Source organism: Lepidochelys kempii, chromosome 1 (genome assembly GCF_965140265.1).
Source record: "Lepidochelys kempii isolate rLepKem1 chromosome 1, rLepKem1.hap2, whole genome shotgun sequence".
NCBI lineage: Eukaryota > Metazoa > Chordata > Testudines > Cheloniidae > Lepidochelys > Lepidochelys kempii.
The window spans coordinates 143014213-143028490 of NC_133256.1; the positions used below are offsets into that span (position 1 = coordinate 143014213).

Genomic DNA, 14278 nt, shown 5'->3' on the forward strand with positions numbered 1-14278 from the left:
CTCGCTCCAGCCCCCCGCATTCAGCGCTCGGGGAGGGGCGGAGGGGGAAGAAAATGGGTTTCTTTTGCCGCTTGGAAAAGCTGCTGGGCGTTTGTCATGCGTGCCCCGTCAGCTGTTGAACAGGGAGCCCGGCTGGAAGTCAGGGGGCCGCGGGCGGGGGGGGGGTGCTGACGGGGAAGCTGGGGCGCGGGACGAGCAGCTTGAAAGAACAGGGGGCCTTGGCCTGGGGCGTGTTCGCAGCAGCCGAGGGAGCCGGGATGAGGAGGCTGGTGAAACAAGGCCCGGCGCGGCTATCGGCCGGCCCGAGTTGTGAGCCGTGGCTGGCGGTGGGGGGGGGTCACGCGATTTGCTTCTGCTCCGGGGAAGGGTCAAAGGAGAAGCGATGGCTTCAAACCCGCCGGCGGGCCAGCCTGGGAGCAGCTACCGGGCCCCCGCACTGCCAGCTCCTAAAGCGAGGGGGGGCCGGCGCGGCCCCTGCCAGCAGCACCTCGGGGCACGGGCGGGCCGCGCGGGGAGGGAAGCGCGGCCCGAGACGGGCTTTCCCGCCTCGCCACCCTCACGGGCAAAACCGCGCGGGGAGGCAGCGGCGCGGGACTCTGCCCCCGACGCTTCGGACGCCTGGAACCGGATTGCGGCTCTGCCGCTCGTTTACACACACACACCCCCGTCCCGACCCCGCCGGGCCTCCCCGAGCTTGTTCCCCGCGCTGGAGCCGGTGAGGGGAGGGCCGGGTGCGAGCCGGGACTAGCGCTGGGCACCTCTCAGGGCACATTTAGCGGCGCATTTCCCCCGCTGCTGGTGCCCCCCCACCCCCACCCCCAGTGTCCGTCCCCCAACAGCCTGGCTTCCCGCCAGTGCCAGCCGGGGTCACTCCCCTCCCCCCGCACAGCCCTTCCCTTCCAAACCAGACCCGCAGGGACCGGCCGGATCAGTGCAGGAATCAGGACACATCGTGCCAATGCCCTACTCACAGACAGCCCCCCACACCCCCGAGTAAAAGCCCAGATTGAAACTCCTCTCCAGGCTCCCCGCCCTCTCTGGCTGGCCCCCAGGGTCTAGGCCTTGTCAGATTGCCCTAGTTGTGGCTGGCCAGGTAGAGGAATAACTGCGTTTACCAGGAAGCTACAACCACCTTCGCCAAGAGGTCTACAAGTTTGACGTCCTCCAGTTCCCCTGAGCTGCAAGGCCCAGAGCACGGGCGTCTCCCCACCGCTTCCACAAGCCTGCCCCCCTTTGCCTAAATCAGTGTTGCCCTGGAAGCAGGTGGCGGCCGACTTGAAGTCTGTATGACATTTAATACATACAATAGCCACACCCAGGCTGGAACCTGCCACGCATGACTGTAGGAGGGTTCTGCTTCTCAGCCAGTTTCAAATTGTTCGGATTTTTAGGGCAGGCGTCTTAGAAACGCATTCAACGTTCAATCTGTTCAAAGAAATTCCTGTTTTGTTGACTTAAAACAAGAAAAACCCGCCCCTACTAAAGACAGGAATCTCAGCTTCCTCCTACAGCAGTTTTGGGGGGGTAACAATCTTTTGGACAGTTATAATAGACCATATTTGTTACACCGCTGCTATTTCCATGGTTATTTCCAATGACGCTATTAAATGCCATATACTTCAATGTAGCCTTCACAATCTTTTTGTTAAACATATATATATTTATATATATATATTTTATTTTCTGTGTGTGGCACTTCTCCACCTAATAGCAAGGAAAAGTGTTAACAATAACGACATTACACAAAAGTACTGTACCATTGCCTTTTTAGGGTTTCGGAAACCTCTACAGTTAATAAGTTAAATAAAGGGGTTGTACATAAATATTTGTCTAGGAACCCTATTATATCTACAACACAGTAAGAATCTACAGAATGACAAACTTTTACAACACTACACTGAGTGCAATTGTTTTATAACATTTCAAATATACAAAGCTCTGTTCTTTTTTATAACAATGGTATGTACAGAATCAATAATCACAGTTTAGTGACTTAAACAGTCCATATTCTAGCAGTGTATTTCCCTTTGGTTTGATAAAAAAAACCTTGGTTGGTGTAGTGTTAAAGAATATAACAAGAAAAAGATATACCCCTTTCCTTTAAGTGCACTGGTTATCTTACAGCATCAAATTCACTTTCATTCTGCACTGGCAGCGTCCTTGGTTAATAATATGCAGCTGGCTGCAATAACATGTACAATAGTTCTCCAGTGCTCCTGATAGACCGACTTAATAGCCTAAGATGTTATTTTAAGAAGCTGTGTGGGAGGTTTAGGTAATTTTTTGGAAATTGCAATTTATTTATTTATTTTATTTAGCCAGATGTCCAGAAAAGGGGGGGGGGGAGAGGAAGGGATGTAACTTTAATTCTATATAATATGATATCTTATTAGGAGCTCTTTTTGTCTAATGACCAATGAAGAAATTAATGTAGTGTACAGTTTTAAAATGTACCAGCCAAGGAGTTACTTATTCAGGAGCTTGTAAATGTTGGTTCACTCATGTGAGTGCTGATGCTTGCTTTCTTCAAGTTCCTAACCCGAGAACCTATCCAATGTCTTAGTCGCTGGTCCTCTTTTTCCATTTGGTCTTGATTCGTGCTAGCTGAGGTGACCTTTATTTATTTATTTATTTTAGCACACCTCTTTCCCTGTGCTGTTTCCAGGGATAATATTGAGCTGTGTGAGCTGAGCTGCGTGTTCTTTTGCTTTCAGCCTCAGAGCTGCTATGCTAGAAGCCCGTCTGTCTGCTGCAGCTGTTGCTGGATCTGATAGCCCACTTGATTGCACTGCACTTTCCACGGCAGGAGTGGGCTGTCTCAGTAGGGCAGCAGCAGTGGAAGCACTAGTCAGGGGAGCCATAGTGGAAAAGAGCCTGCAAGTAAAGTAAACATTTTGGTCAAAACCAAGGCAGCTTATGTGAGGATGTCTGTTGCTGTTCTGTCAGAATAAGGTGACCAGCGTTGTCATATCTGTTCCTTTTTTCCCCTTTCCCTGTTCGCTTCCACTGAGTTCATGTCAGAGCTAAGCAGCGAAGTGTTATCACTAATGTAGAAAAGACAAAGACGTTGAAAAAAAATCTCAACACTGGCAGTCAAAAGATTTTTAAAAAGCGAGTCTAATTCTCTCAGATTTGCTGGTGACAGCAGCTCACACTAGAGCACACTGTCAGGAGCAGTTGATACTGTGATTTACACTTAATAGGGAGAGGAATTCCAAAATGAAACGCTTTGGGGGATTGTTTTCTCCTTAGCTATCATTTAAAATAGAAACGCTGCACACATTAAACTCTTCCATTATACTATTCCTCTCTTTTCCCCCAGTGGATTTCTGCCTTTCCCTTCCCCCTTCCACAATCATCTTCCTCTTTTAAAGGTTCTACTGTCCTGATGCCCAAAGTGTCTTAACCGTTCCTCAGCACTGATGCCCATACCAGCAGGAAGTGGCATTCCTGTTGATTTCCTCACAGTGGAATGCCAATTATTATCCAGCAACCTAGCATCCAGGCTCAATGACACAATCTTTTAAATGCCTTCCCTCTAGTTTTTCTTACTTCTCTCACCAGAGCAGTCACTCTGAAGAGTGCAAGTGACCCCCTTGACTGGCACATCAAGATGTACAGACTCTCCATTAACCAAGGATGTGATTATTGACATCATCACGGCTAGGAACTGAACTGTGTTCCTTGAAGGCATCAGGGTCTACATACTAAGCCCTAGCATGCTAAGCTCCCATATTGGCTGCTGCGATTTTTTTTTCTTTCTGAGTCTTTGATGCAGATATTAAGTATTAAGATTGGCAAGAATGGAACGCATTCCCTTTAAAAGGTCAATTACTGCTCAGTTGAACACAAGCTTTTAGGTTCTTCAGAACCTCGAATTCTACTGGTAAAATCTAGCAATACTATATATATCAAAACAATGATAGGTTTGATTAGTGGGAGGCAATCCCTGTTGTGGTGAACTTGTTAAATTTAACCGTTTTAAATCACCTAATACATAGTGAAATACTACATTTCAAGGTGGATGTGAATTTGCTCTGTCATGCCTATTTTAATCGTATAGCCCATTATCCAGGCCGAGTTAGTAAGCTTTTACAATTCACTTTTCAATTTGTTGTCAGAAAGAAAAAACAACCCGTAGAAGGACTGCACTAATGGTACAAGAGAAGTGATAAACTGTGAAGTCATCGCTCTAGGCAGGGGGCGTGACAGCACTGTAACATCACTTGTTCCATTAGGTAAATTGAGTCACTGACTACAATTTGATGCATAAACTGTTTAATTGTATTGGTTTAGACTAAGAAACTAATTTGACTTAGATTTTTTTAAAATTTTCTTCCCGACGATTAAAGTGGCTGCTCAGTTGGATGAATCTATTATTTCTTTGTTCTCCTAAACAGAGATCCTTGCAGTTACATTCAGTTTTATTTTCACTGCTCTCTCCAACTTAATAAATCCTTCCATTGTTTCTCTGTCTGTGTGATTAACTACAGACTTTTTAGTTCATCATTTGGTTTTCATTTAAATAAAGTAAGCTATAATATACGTGAATCGTTTCTTTTATTTCAGTGTCTTACACGACTGGTAGATTTAGGTATAAAACACACTGAGAAACAGAGCCGAGCAAATACTCCAAAACAATTTTTACGACGAGTCCTACTAATTATTTAATGCTTCACCTGTATTGTGTCCCCTTGCTACAAATACTCTAGCGAGTGATGCGCTGGGACAGGAATGTTTGTGGAAACCGTGAATGTCTGTCTACCAGATATAAGAGAATATTCCCAGAGAGCAGATTTTGAATTAGTAGACGTGAATATTCCTGGTGACAATCTGATTCTAAGAGTTACCCTCATCTAGTCAGGGAACCGAAGCGTAACATGTGACCTGTGCGTCCAATCAACACTAACCAACACAGCTCGAATTTCGAACATCAAATAATCCACAATGAACTGCTTGCCAGAGATCTACCAACCCAGAGTCGTTATAATTCTGTGAATGGTTTTAAATAACTAATACGTTCAAGAAAACGATAGGCTGCTCGAGGGCAATTTGTGAACAGCAAAAGAGGTAAAATTAATCAAATTACACGCTACAAATTATTCACCCGGCTCTACCGGGGAAGCATCATCGGCGCCAAGTCACTTGTGGGATACCAGCTTCAGGGTGAGAAGTTGCCTTTCCTTCTTGACTCACTGCCACCAACCCTCACACCAGAGCAACTCTTCGAAAACTTTCTTGTTACTCTTTCAAGACAGTTCTATTAACATTAAGCTCCACCTGAGACTCGGAGCACTGCACATTAATGAGTCAGGTTGTAGCATGCAGACGTCAAGTGCTTGGAAGTCTGCCACTTCCCCTCACTTGTCCTTTTTTTCCCCTTTCCCTTCCCCTCCCTCCCCCACCACCCCGAATAATCTGTAGTGTAAATTCAACTAAGAGGTGCCTAACTAATCCAGGCAAGAGAAGTGCGTTAATTGAACACAAGCTGGATTGCAGTAGGCGGTCGTGGCTCCGGAAAGCCATGTTCCATGGCACGCACTCCCCCCCCCCGCCCCAAACCTCCACCCCCCTGTACTGTGTATACACCGCTTTGGCAAATGGAAACCGTTGAACGTGTTACCTGCCAAATGCAGGGCTGATGAAGGCTGGATGCCGGAATACAGCTGCGCCCAGGAAAGTGCTGAGGCCTAGCGGAGTCCCACTTGGTGGCAAAGTTGCAGAACCAGGCGGAGGAGGTAGACTAGGGAAGGCGGCGGCAGCAGCTGCTGCAGCAGCAGTCCAGGCGGAGTCTAGAGCTGGGTGATGAGGAGGGAAAGGACTAGCATCAAGGTATGGACTGAGTGGGTGAGTTGCTGACAGGGGACCAGGGAAAGGCAAACCTGGGGTGTGTGTCTGAGCCCCAGCCTTTTCCCTCTTCCGCCATTTAGCCCTACGGTTCTGGAACCATACCTGAAAGCCAAAAGAAAATTGGTTTTAATAGTTTACATATTTCTGGCCTCCTCTCCAAATGTTTTGCCCAGCAGACATGGTAAATTTTCCGGATAGGTCTCGAGCATTTCTACCCCAAACCCTCAGCAGGCAGGAGGTCAGAACTGGATAGGATTTTAGACTACAAATGGCAGTTGTTCCAGGTAACATTTGGAGGGGTTGGGGGGGGGGGGAGAGAGATGCTTTGTTGTTATTACATGGAGTAATAAATGGCCTGGGTTGGTCAAATAACTCGCACATTAAGACAGGATTAAACAAGCCCTGAAGTGGGCGTGCATGGTTACCTTTCATGAAAGCGTTTTTATCATCTTCTCCTGGTTTATATATTTACCCTGCTGGTAAAGTGATTGCCTCTTTGGAGGAAAGTATGAGGCTAGGGTGGCGCTGACCCGTTAAGCCTTTTATCCTTAGTCTGGTTGCTTATGCTATATACTATATAAATAGTATCTCGTCTCCGGATTTACGTTTCACAGGTATAAATAAGCACACACGTGTGTACTGAATACTCTGAATGTACGTAACATTTAACACACAGTATAATATTCGGAAGTTTCTTTTTCAGCTAACATGTATCCATTTTCCAGAGGAATCCTACTGGTTTGAGTGGAGAGTAAAACGTTTTAATTTAAATACTTGACAGCATGGTGGTGGTTTTGGCAGCATACAATAATGCTTTCTTTTATGGACATTTTAACTGAAACATTATTGCTGTAGTCAAATGTTCTAAAAATTAATTCCCACTAGAACTAAATTATTTTTATGATGTGATCCATACACACACCCACACTAAGATCTGCATGGTATCTTTCACTGACGTTAATATTTACAAATGGTATCATTTTAGGCTCATTCAGCTTTTTAAAGATTAAAAGCAATACAAAATCGGGACTGCAAGTAAAATGTAATATTTAAAAAAAAATCAGGAAGCTATTGAAGGAATAATATGCATGTCCCAGCTGTACTCTTAGGATTTAGTTTACATGACTTTGTTAGCCAGCCACGGAATTGCAACCTCACCCTAAACATTCGTTAATCAAAACCTGTTTGTTCTTTGAAACAGGAGAAATTAATAAAACACCACATTTTAACGGAAAATGTTTGCTTAATAGCAAAGTATAAATATCACACATCAAAGGAGAGCCTTTGAAAGAGACATAATCTGTTAATTTTGTGGAGCCGTGGGGGTTGAATTTTCACCTTTAAATGTAGCTCACGTTTGGCAGATCATTATGAACCCCCATCTCTACTGCAGCTAAACGAATAAAAGCAACTATGCTATGTGGAGACGTACGTATGAAGAGACATAATGTTCTTAAAGGAAGCCAAAATCTTCTACAACCGGATCGTCTCTCCCAACTAAAACTCAATTAGCAAGCTGTCCCCGCTGCAATTCCCCATTATTGAATTAATAAGTCTGAGTACACCCAAAAGGTAAACGAAGGGACTCTCATAATTCATATTCCCTTAATTACATCTCCTCCAGTGAATAGGAGAAGAGAGAAAGGGGGTGTCTTTCTTTTTAAAAGTTATTTAACTTTCCCACGACTTGTTCCCCTGAGCTGAAAATACTGATTTGCTGTCACATCTCTGTTTGACAATGGAGAAATGTGTCAACAGAAAGGAGGGGACAAATCTCATCATTAGCCCCTCTAATGCAAGAAGCTGTTGTGTATTAAATGAGCCATATGGAATTTATTATGCTTTATCAGCGCCTGATTTTAACTGTAAAGTGATTTGCTCAGCTTCAGACCCAGAGACATCTGTTTTCTGTTGGCAATCAGGGCATCCCAATGTTTATCGTCTCTTTGGTTATGAGACTTGGGTTAGGAAATGCACTCTGGTATGGGGCTGCAAACACCTTTAATAGCATTGCACTCACTCACTATTAGATCAATGCGGGCTTATTGCTATCAAAAATGGGAAATCAAATAGCATTAGCCAGCCCCTTGTGCAGGCGGAGAGGAAATCAAACAACATTTCGCCTTCAAATGGCCCTGTTTGTTCTAGCACTAAGTGGGCTTTTATGAAGCCCGATTGGAGATTTAATCACGGCCAAATACCTGCTTGGAGCAGAGCGGGTTTGTCTAACAACCAAAACCCCGCGTGGCCGGGCGATTTTAATCCAACTGGGTTTCGCCGGCTGATTTCCTGGGGTCGGTTGGGGGTTTGGTGGGAGGAGGGGCGATTCGTTTCCTCCGGTCTCTCCCCTGCCCACCACACTGTCCCCAGGGGCCAGCCCCCCACGGCCTCCCCACCCCAGCGTGCCTCTGGAGAACACCCCGCAGGAGAGGCAAAGGCACCAGGGATGGTTTCCAACCCACCCGCGCAGGGCTGAGCCCTGTCCCAGCGGGTGCTGCTCGGCTTGGCTGGCCAGGGCCCCGCGGGCATCCACCGGCTCCCTGCGGGGTGGGGAGACCGCGCACCCGCCCCAGCTCTCGCCCGGACTCACCTGCACTCGGGCTTCGGTCAGATCCAGCCGCATGGCCAGCTCCTCCCTGGGAGGGAAACAAGCACACAGAGACACCGCGCCGTGAGACTCCCCTCGGGGGCGCAGGGCAGCTCTGCCCCGTCCCCAGAGCCCGGCCGGGGAGGGGGGTCTCGAGTCAATGGCCGAGCTCCGGGGGACACGAATGGGAGCAGGATCGAGCCCCCTGCCGTGTGCCTGGTCTGAGCGCAAACACAGCGCACCCACCACCGGCAGGCCACGGCCCCCAGAGCCCTGCCAGGGGAGTATCCGGGGGCAGCCCTAGCCTAACCCCCGGAGCCACGGTCTGCCCCGCAAAACTCCGCCGGGGCTGAAGTCAGCGCAGGTTGGCTCCCGGTGCTCACACCCCGCCTGCTTGCCAGCCCCGCGGCCTGTGGAGCAATCGTAGGGGAAGGGCTTCTTGCACGTTTCCCCTCCGCAAGCGAGCAGGAGATGCTAGAGGGCAAAGGGGGCGAAGTCGCCCCCGGGTCAGACCATGCGCAAAGACCTTCGCCCGTCACAGTGTGTGCCTTAAAAACTCATTCGTTTCCAACCCAGGAAACGCTTGGTGTTTCCAATGCCCACCGCAAACTCTACACAGCGCGCGCTGGGGGGCGGGGGGGGGGGCAATTTAGCTGAAACCCTACCCCTTCATTGCAGTTATTATTGCAATAATGAAGGCAAATCGGAAACCATTAAAACTGCTCGTAATCTGTTTACCTAAAATATGAGAGCGCGGAGCATAATTGGCTCTCCCCCCGCTAAAAAGAAAGAGCTGGGCTGGCCAAGGGACCCCGGGCTGCAAAGAGGCTGTTTTCTTTCAGACCCCCTCAGCCTCACCTGCAACTTTCAAAGCCTCGAGCCCGAGGGAAGCCAAACACGAGCCGCCTTCCCTTTCGCCACACAACAAGCGCTTGCCATTTTAACTCAAGTCTCCGAGCCGGCTGACAGCTTTCTGTTTAAATGTCCAGCCAGAGAAAAGGCTCAGGAATCGCAGAAGCGACAACAACAAAAAAAGGCCTGTTGGATTTTTCCCGTTTCCCTCCAGGAGCTTGTAGCTAAACTACCCGTCCTGGAGCGCAGCTCTGCAGTATTCAGGCAGCGCAAAACGGCGCGGAAGGCCTTGGGCTGTTAAAGGTGTTAGCAATTGTGTCTTCTGGGGAAAGAGTTTCGTTGCCGTCTGGAGGCTGCAGAAATGTTAGAGGCAGCAGAGCATAAGTGCACTCCGGGTCCCACAGTTAAATCCCCATTTAAGCGTTTCCACGCCGCACTGTTTTTTTGTTTTTGCTTTTTGTTCAAAAAGAGGGTTGACTTTCCTTCTTTTAGTGACAACGGCGAGCTATGAAATTGGGGGTCTGACCGTGGTTTTAACATTCTCTAGAGGTTACTCTCTCCTTATTTTTTTCTCTCCCCTTTTGACAGGGTCTCCTCGAGATCTGGCTTCAAAATTCAGGGGAAGAAAAAAAAAAGCAGGCGGTGTAAATCAAACGAGTTTCTGGGCTAAGGAGACTGGACGGGTGTGTGTGAAAAGGAGGAGAATGGGAAAGAGCCCGTCAGAACTGTAAACGAACACAAGATACACCTAATTCCCATTCGAAAATTTTTCTCTGTGTTTCTGGGCAAGGACAGTAAATGAGCTGTAGATGAAGTGTATACAACACCAACAGACCCTACTATCAGGTTTCAGTATTCGCAAAAAGAAAAGGGGGACTTAGTCGCTAAGGTGCCACAAGTACTCCTTTTCTTTAGACCCTACTGTGTGTAGGAGAATATCACCCCCACCCCTCTCTGACTCCGATCTAAGTTTGTATCTCTCTGCACATATCCATACGCAGAGGTTAAACACGTTACACGCAGTATTTTAGCGGAGCTATTATCTAGCTAAATATTCTAAGAACCCAAAGCTGGAATACTTTGATCTTTTTTTACAGGACTTCCCTGGACAGGGCAGGGTTCCAGCTTGCACTGGGAAAAGCGTAATGGATACTCAGCTAGCTTGCTGGTGGATCTGAAGACGGATCAAGGCATGGGATAAAAATAGGACACTATTTGGTTTAGGGAGGAGCTGGACAGATACTACCTGCCCTTGGCCAACTGGCTCTGCAGTGAAGACAAACTAATGGCAGAAGTTTCTCTCCTTTCCTGTGGCCGCCCCCCTCCTTCTCCCGCTAACAGAGCAGCTATTTCTGCAGTAGAGACTGCGTCTACAGCTGACTAAAGCGGGGGGAGAACTCTCTTCCCAGCTGATCCGAGGGGGATTCAGGAAAGGCCCGGGTGAGACGGAGAGGAAACTCCTGGGGATTGTGGCCAGCAGAGAAACTCAGGGACGTGTGTGAGAGAGAAACGCCAAGGCGCCTTCTCCACTCAGCCAGCCAGCCCCGGGAACTGCCTCCGGGCACAGCGCAGCTGCGGGGTGGGAAGGGCCCTGTGCCCAGCCGGGCAGGCTGCGATCCGCGACGCCCCCTCAGCCGGTACCTGGTGAAGACGTCTGGGTAGTGGGTTTTCTGGAAGGCCCTCTCCAGCTCCTCCAGCTGGTAGCTGGTGAAGGTGGTGCGGTAGCGCCGCTGCTTCCTCTTGAGCAGCCCCTCCTCGGAGTCGCTGCCCGCCGACAGGCACACGCTGTCCTCGCCGTCCTTGCCCTCGGCGTCCTCCGGGTGCAGCAGCAGCTCCTCCTTGGGGGACAGCTCCCCACCCTCGGGCCCCGCGGCGGGGGCAGCGCCGCGCCTGGGCTCCTTCAGGAGCCCCCCGCCGGCCTCCCCCAGCAGCTCCTCCTCGTCCTCCTCCTCCAGCTCCTCGTCCTCGTCCTCCTCCTCCTCCAGCAGCTCCTCGTCCTCCTCGTCCTCGTCCTCCTCCTCGGGGCCCCCCGCGGCCGCCGGGCCCGGCCTCTCCTCGGGGCGCCCCAGCTCGTCCAGGGCGGGCGGCGGGGGCGCGAAGGGCGCGTTCTCCCGGTACGACTTGCTGCGGCTGATGCTGACCTGGGGCGCCTGGCTGATCTTCAGCGTGTCCCAGGACGGGGCGGCGGCCCCCTCCGCCCGCTCCCCCCGCGGCCCGGCCGCCCCCGGCAGCAGCCGGCCCCCTCCGGGCCCGTACAGGCGGCGCAGCTTGGGCGGCAGGTGCAGCTCGGCGGGCTCGAACGGGGGGCTCCCCTTGGGGGATCCTGCCGGGAGACAGACACACACAGCCCGCCGGGGCACAGACAGAGAGAGAGAGAGAGAGAGACCGGGTCAGGGCAGCCGCGGCAGCAAGGCAGGGCAAGGCACCAGCCGGGTGGGTGGGTGGGTGAGTGAGTGGGGGGCTCACGGGGACCCCAGCCCCGTCCCCAGCCGGCAGGAGACCCCCACCATGGTCAGCTTCAAACCCCGCTGGCCCCTTCGGCTCCCCACCCTTCCAGACTCCGGCTGGAAAGTTGCCAGCGGTCCATCCCAGTGTAGCCGCCTGCTTCTCTCCTGCAGCGGGCAGCCGGTCCGAGCTGGTGGCATAAAGCGACCATCGCTCATCCCTGCCGGCCGTAGCGCGGGCTCAACAAACCTTTCCCCGCCCCGGTTATTCCCCCCGCTCTGCAGAACACATTTTTCCCTTTTAACCCAAAGACTTCGTGCTACCATCAGAGTCTGAAATAGCCCTGGGGAATCGGGGGGGCGAGGGGGGGGGCACACCCAAAGGCCGAGATGCTCTAGCTCGTCTCGCTTCCTTTGCCCTAACGGTGTTCACTGGATATTTTCCGTTTCAAACAAGCCTATTATTCTAAATCGCAAGTTTATCTGGCAAGGAGAAAGAAAAACCCGCTGCTGTGAATGATCTCCCCAGAGGTTAAACCGCCCTTGAGCGGGACGAAACAGCCCTAAACGAAAAGAGATGGGAAATGTGATTTGGTGGCGAATTATTAATTCCCCTTCTCGCTCAAGAGCAAGCATGAACTTCATACAGGAGATCAGAGAAATGTTTTACACAACAAATACGCAGGATTTCCATCCCCACCCCTCCAGCTTTTCTTTAACGATACTGAGTCTCAATTAATAAAACTACAGAAAAATATTGAATCCGGCTTAGCTAGGGTACGAATCTAATAGTGTTCACTTCTGACATAAAGGGTAAATCCCCAGCAAGAACGATGAACTTGTCAGGCTAAGAACAGCGCAAAAGGAAGCCGCAGTTTCCCAGCAGTTCCAGCCCAGTATCATGCAATGCGAAGAGTTTAGTCTGGACTAAACTTTAGTAAAATCAAATTAATAATAAATAAGAATAATCTGAACTGAAGATGCGATCGCGGTAACCAAATCCGCCCAAGTCAATGGCAATGCTCCCCCACTGCGGAACACCCTCAGCGCCCCAGAATTACAGGGTCTCCGCCGCTCAGAGAGCCCCTGTCCACACGCTGGAAGGGGGTGGGGTGAGCTAATCCCAACAGCAACTGCTATTCCTGACCTCTCGCTTACATAAGCCGATCGCTACAAATATATTACTTTTATGACCAAACTAAATGCTCACGGTGTGAGCCAGAGCGATCGAAAACGAGCGAGCGAGATTGGGAGCGATCCAGCAGGGGTTAGAGCTCTGAATGGCTTTGCGGTTAACAGGCCTATAGAGCGTCTTCTTTGGGTCTCCCCCCTGCCCTCCCCACCCCTTCCCTTCCCTTCCCTTCCCTCCCAGCTGCACTTTTACTTTTCTTTTCCCCCAGCTGATTTTGCTTGCAACCCGCCGTTTGTTGCTTACCTTGCACGGCCTTGTCCTGTTCTGTCCGGTTAGACAGAGAAGGCAGGCTCTGAGCAGCTCCTAGCAATCTCATTTTACAGGGGCTCCTCCTGCCCAGGATGCTGTCTATGCAGTAGGAGGAGAGTAAAGTTGGAGATTTACTTTTACATTCAGGCCTCTCAGAGCAGCTCTCTTCTTGGTATTGATTGCTCATGGCTTTGGCTTTCCCCTCGGTAAGGAGCTGCCTCGCTCGGCCGGCGGGCTGGCTGGCTGGCTGCGTGTGTGTGGGGCTCGGTTGTTGGCTTTTTGTTTTTTTGGTTGTTGTTGTTTTTGCTTGGGCTGGAGTGTTTTTTAATCCCCCCACCAGCGGCTCCACTCGCCCCTCTTCCTGCTCAGGACACTAGTAACAAGTGTAGTGAGCTGCAATTGCTTTGCTCTTGAGTCCCTCTCCTCCACGTGCTGGGAGCCGCCCTCTGATTGGCTCTCGCCAGGGGCAGGGCCGCTTCAGGCTTCCAGCTCGGAGCAAAGCCCGGTTTGGATCACTCGGGGATCAGCACCAGCGCGGAAAAGTTCCTCGGCGCGTCCCTCGGAGCAGCGTTCACTTCCACCCCGCCTCACTCAGCAAACTAGTCCAAACCCCTAGCTCCCTGTCCTCCTATTGCTCCATCTCTCTGCAGCTACTTCCACTACTGACCCCCCCCCCCCCACCTCTCACGTCCGGGAAAGGGAGTGTCTGTCAAATATATTGTTTCCCACAATTCTAAATTACTGGGTAGGGGTAGGGAAAGAGGGGTACGGGTTATTAAACAACCAGGATGCGAGGTTCAGTTATTGCTTTCAAAACAGTTCAGAACATCTCCAGTTGGCATTTTCTTCTTTACTGGGATATGGAATGGTTTCAAATGTCAGTGCACGTTTTGAGTAGTCGTTTGGAAATAAAATAATGCTTTCAAGGTACTTTCGCGGGGCTAATACGGATGAGCTCGCACTTGTTGCAGATCTGTTACCTATCCATTGCTAGTTACGCTTGAACAGCGGTTTAACAGCAGAAAAGGAGGTATGTAGATGGCAACACGGCTTGGGTGATGGGAAAAGACACATAAAAAGCCAGTGTCAGGAGACACAAGACTT

General features: G+C 50.2%; 1 protein-coding gene across 1 annotated transcript; it reads right to left on the reverse strand.

Annotated features, from left to right (window-relative positions):
- Positions 1 to 1689: 1689 nt before the first annotated feature.
- On the reverse strand, positions 1690 to 13540 carry ARX (aristaless related homeobox). Its single transcript, XM_073328125.1, has 5 exons — positions 13169 to 13540; positions 10931 to 11612; positions 8441 to 8486; positions 5624 to 5952; positions 1690 to 2874 (listed from the first exon to the last, which is right to left on the reverse strand). Exons 1-5 carry the CDS (start codon positions 13359 to 13361, stop codon positions 2634 to 2636), a joined length of 1491 nt encoding a protein of 496 aa, XP_073184226.1. The 5' UTR covers positions 13362 to 13540; the 3' UTR covers positions 1690 to 2633.
- Positions 13541 to 14278: the final 738 nt, after the last annotated feature.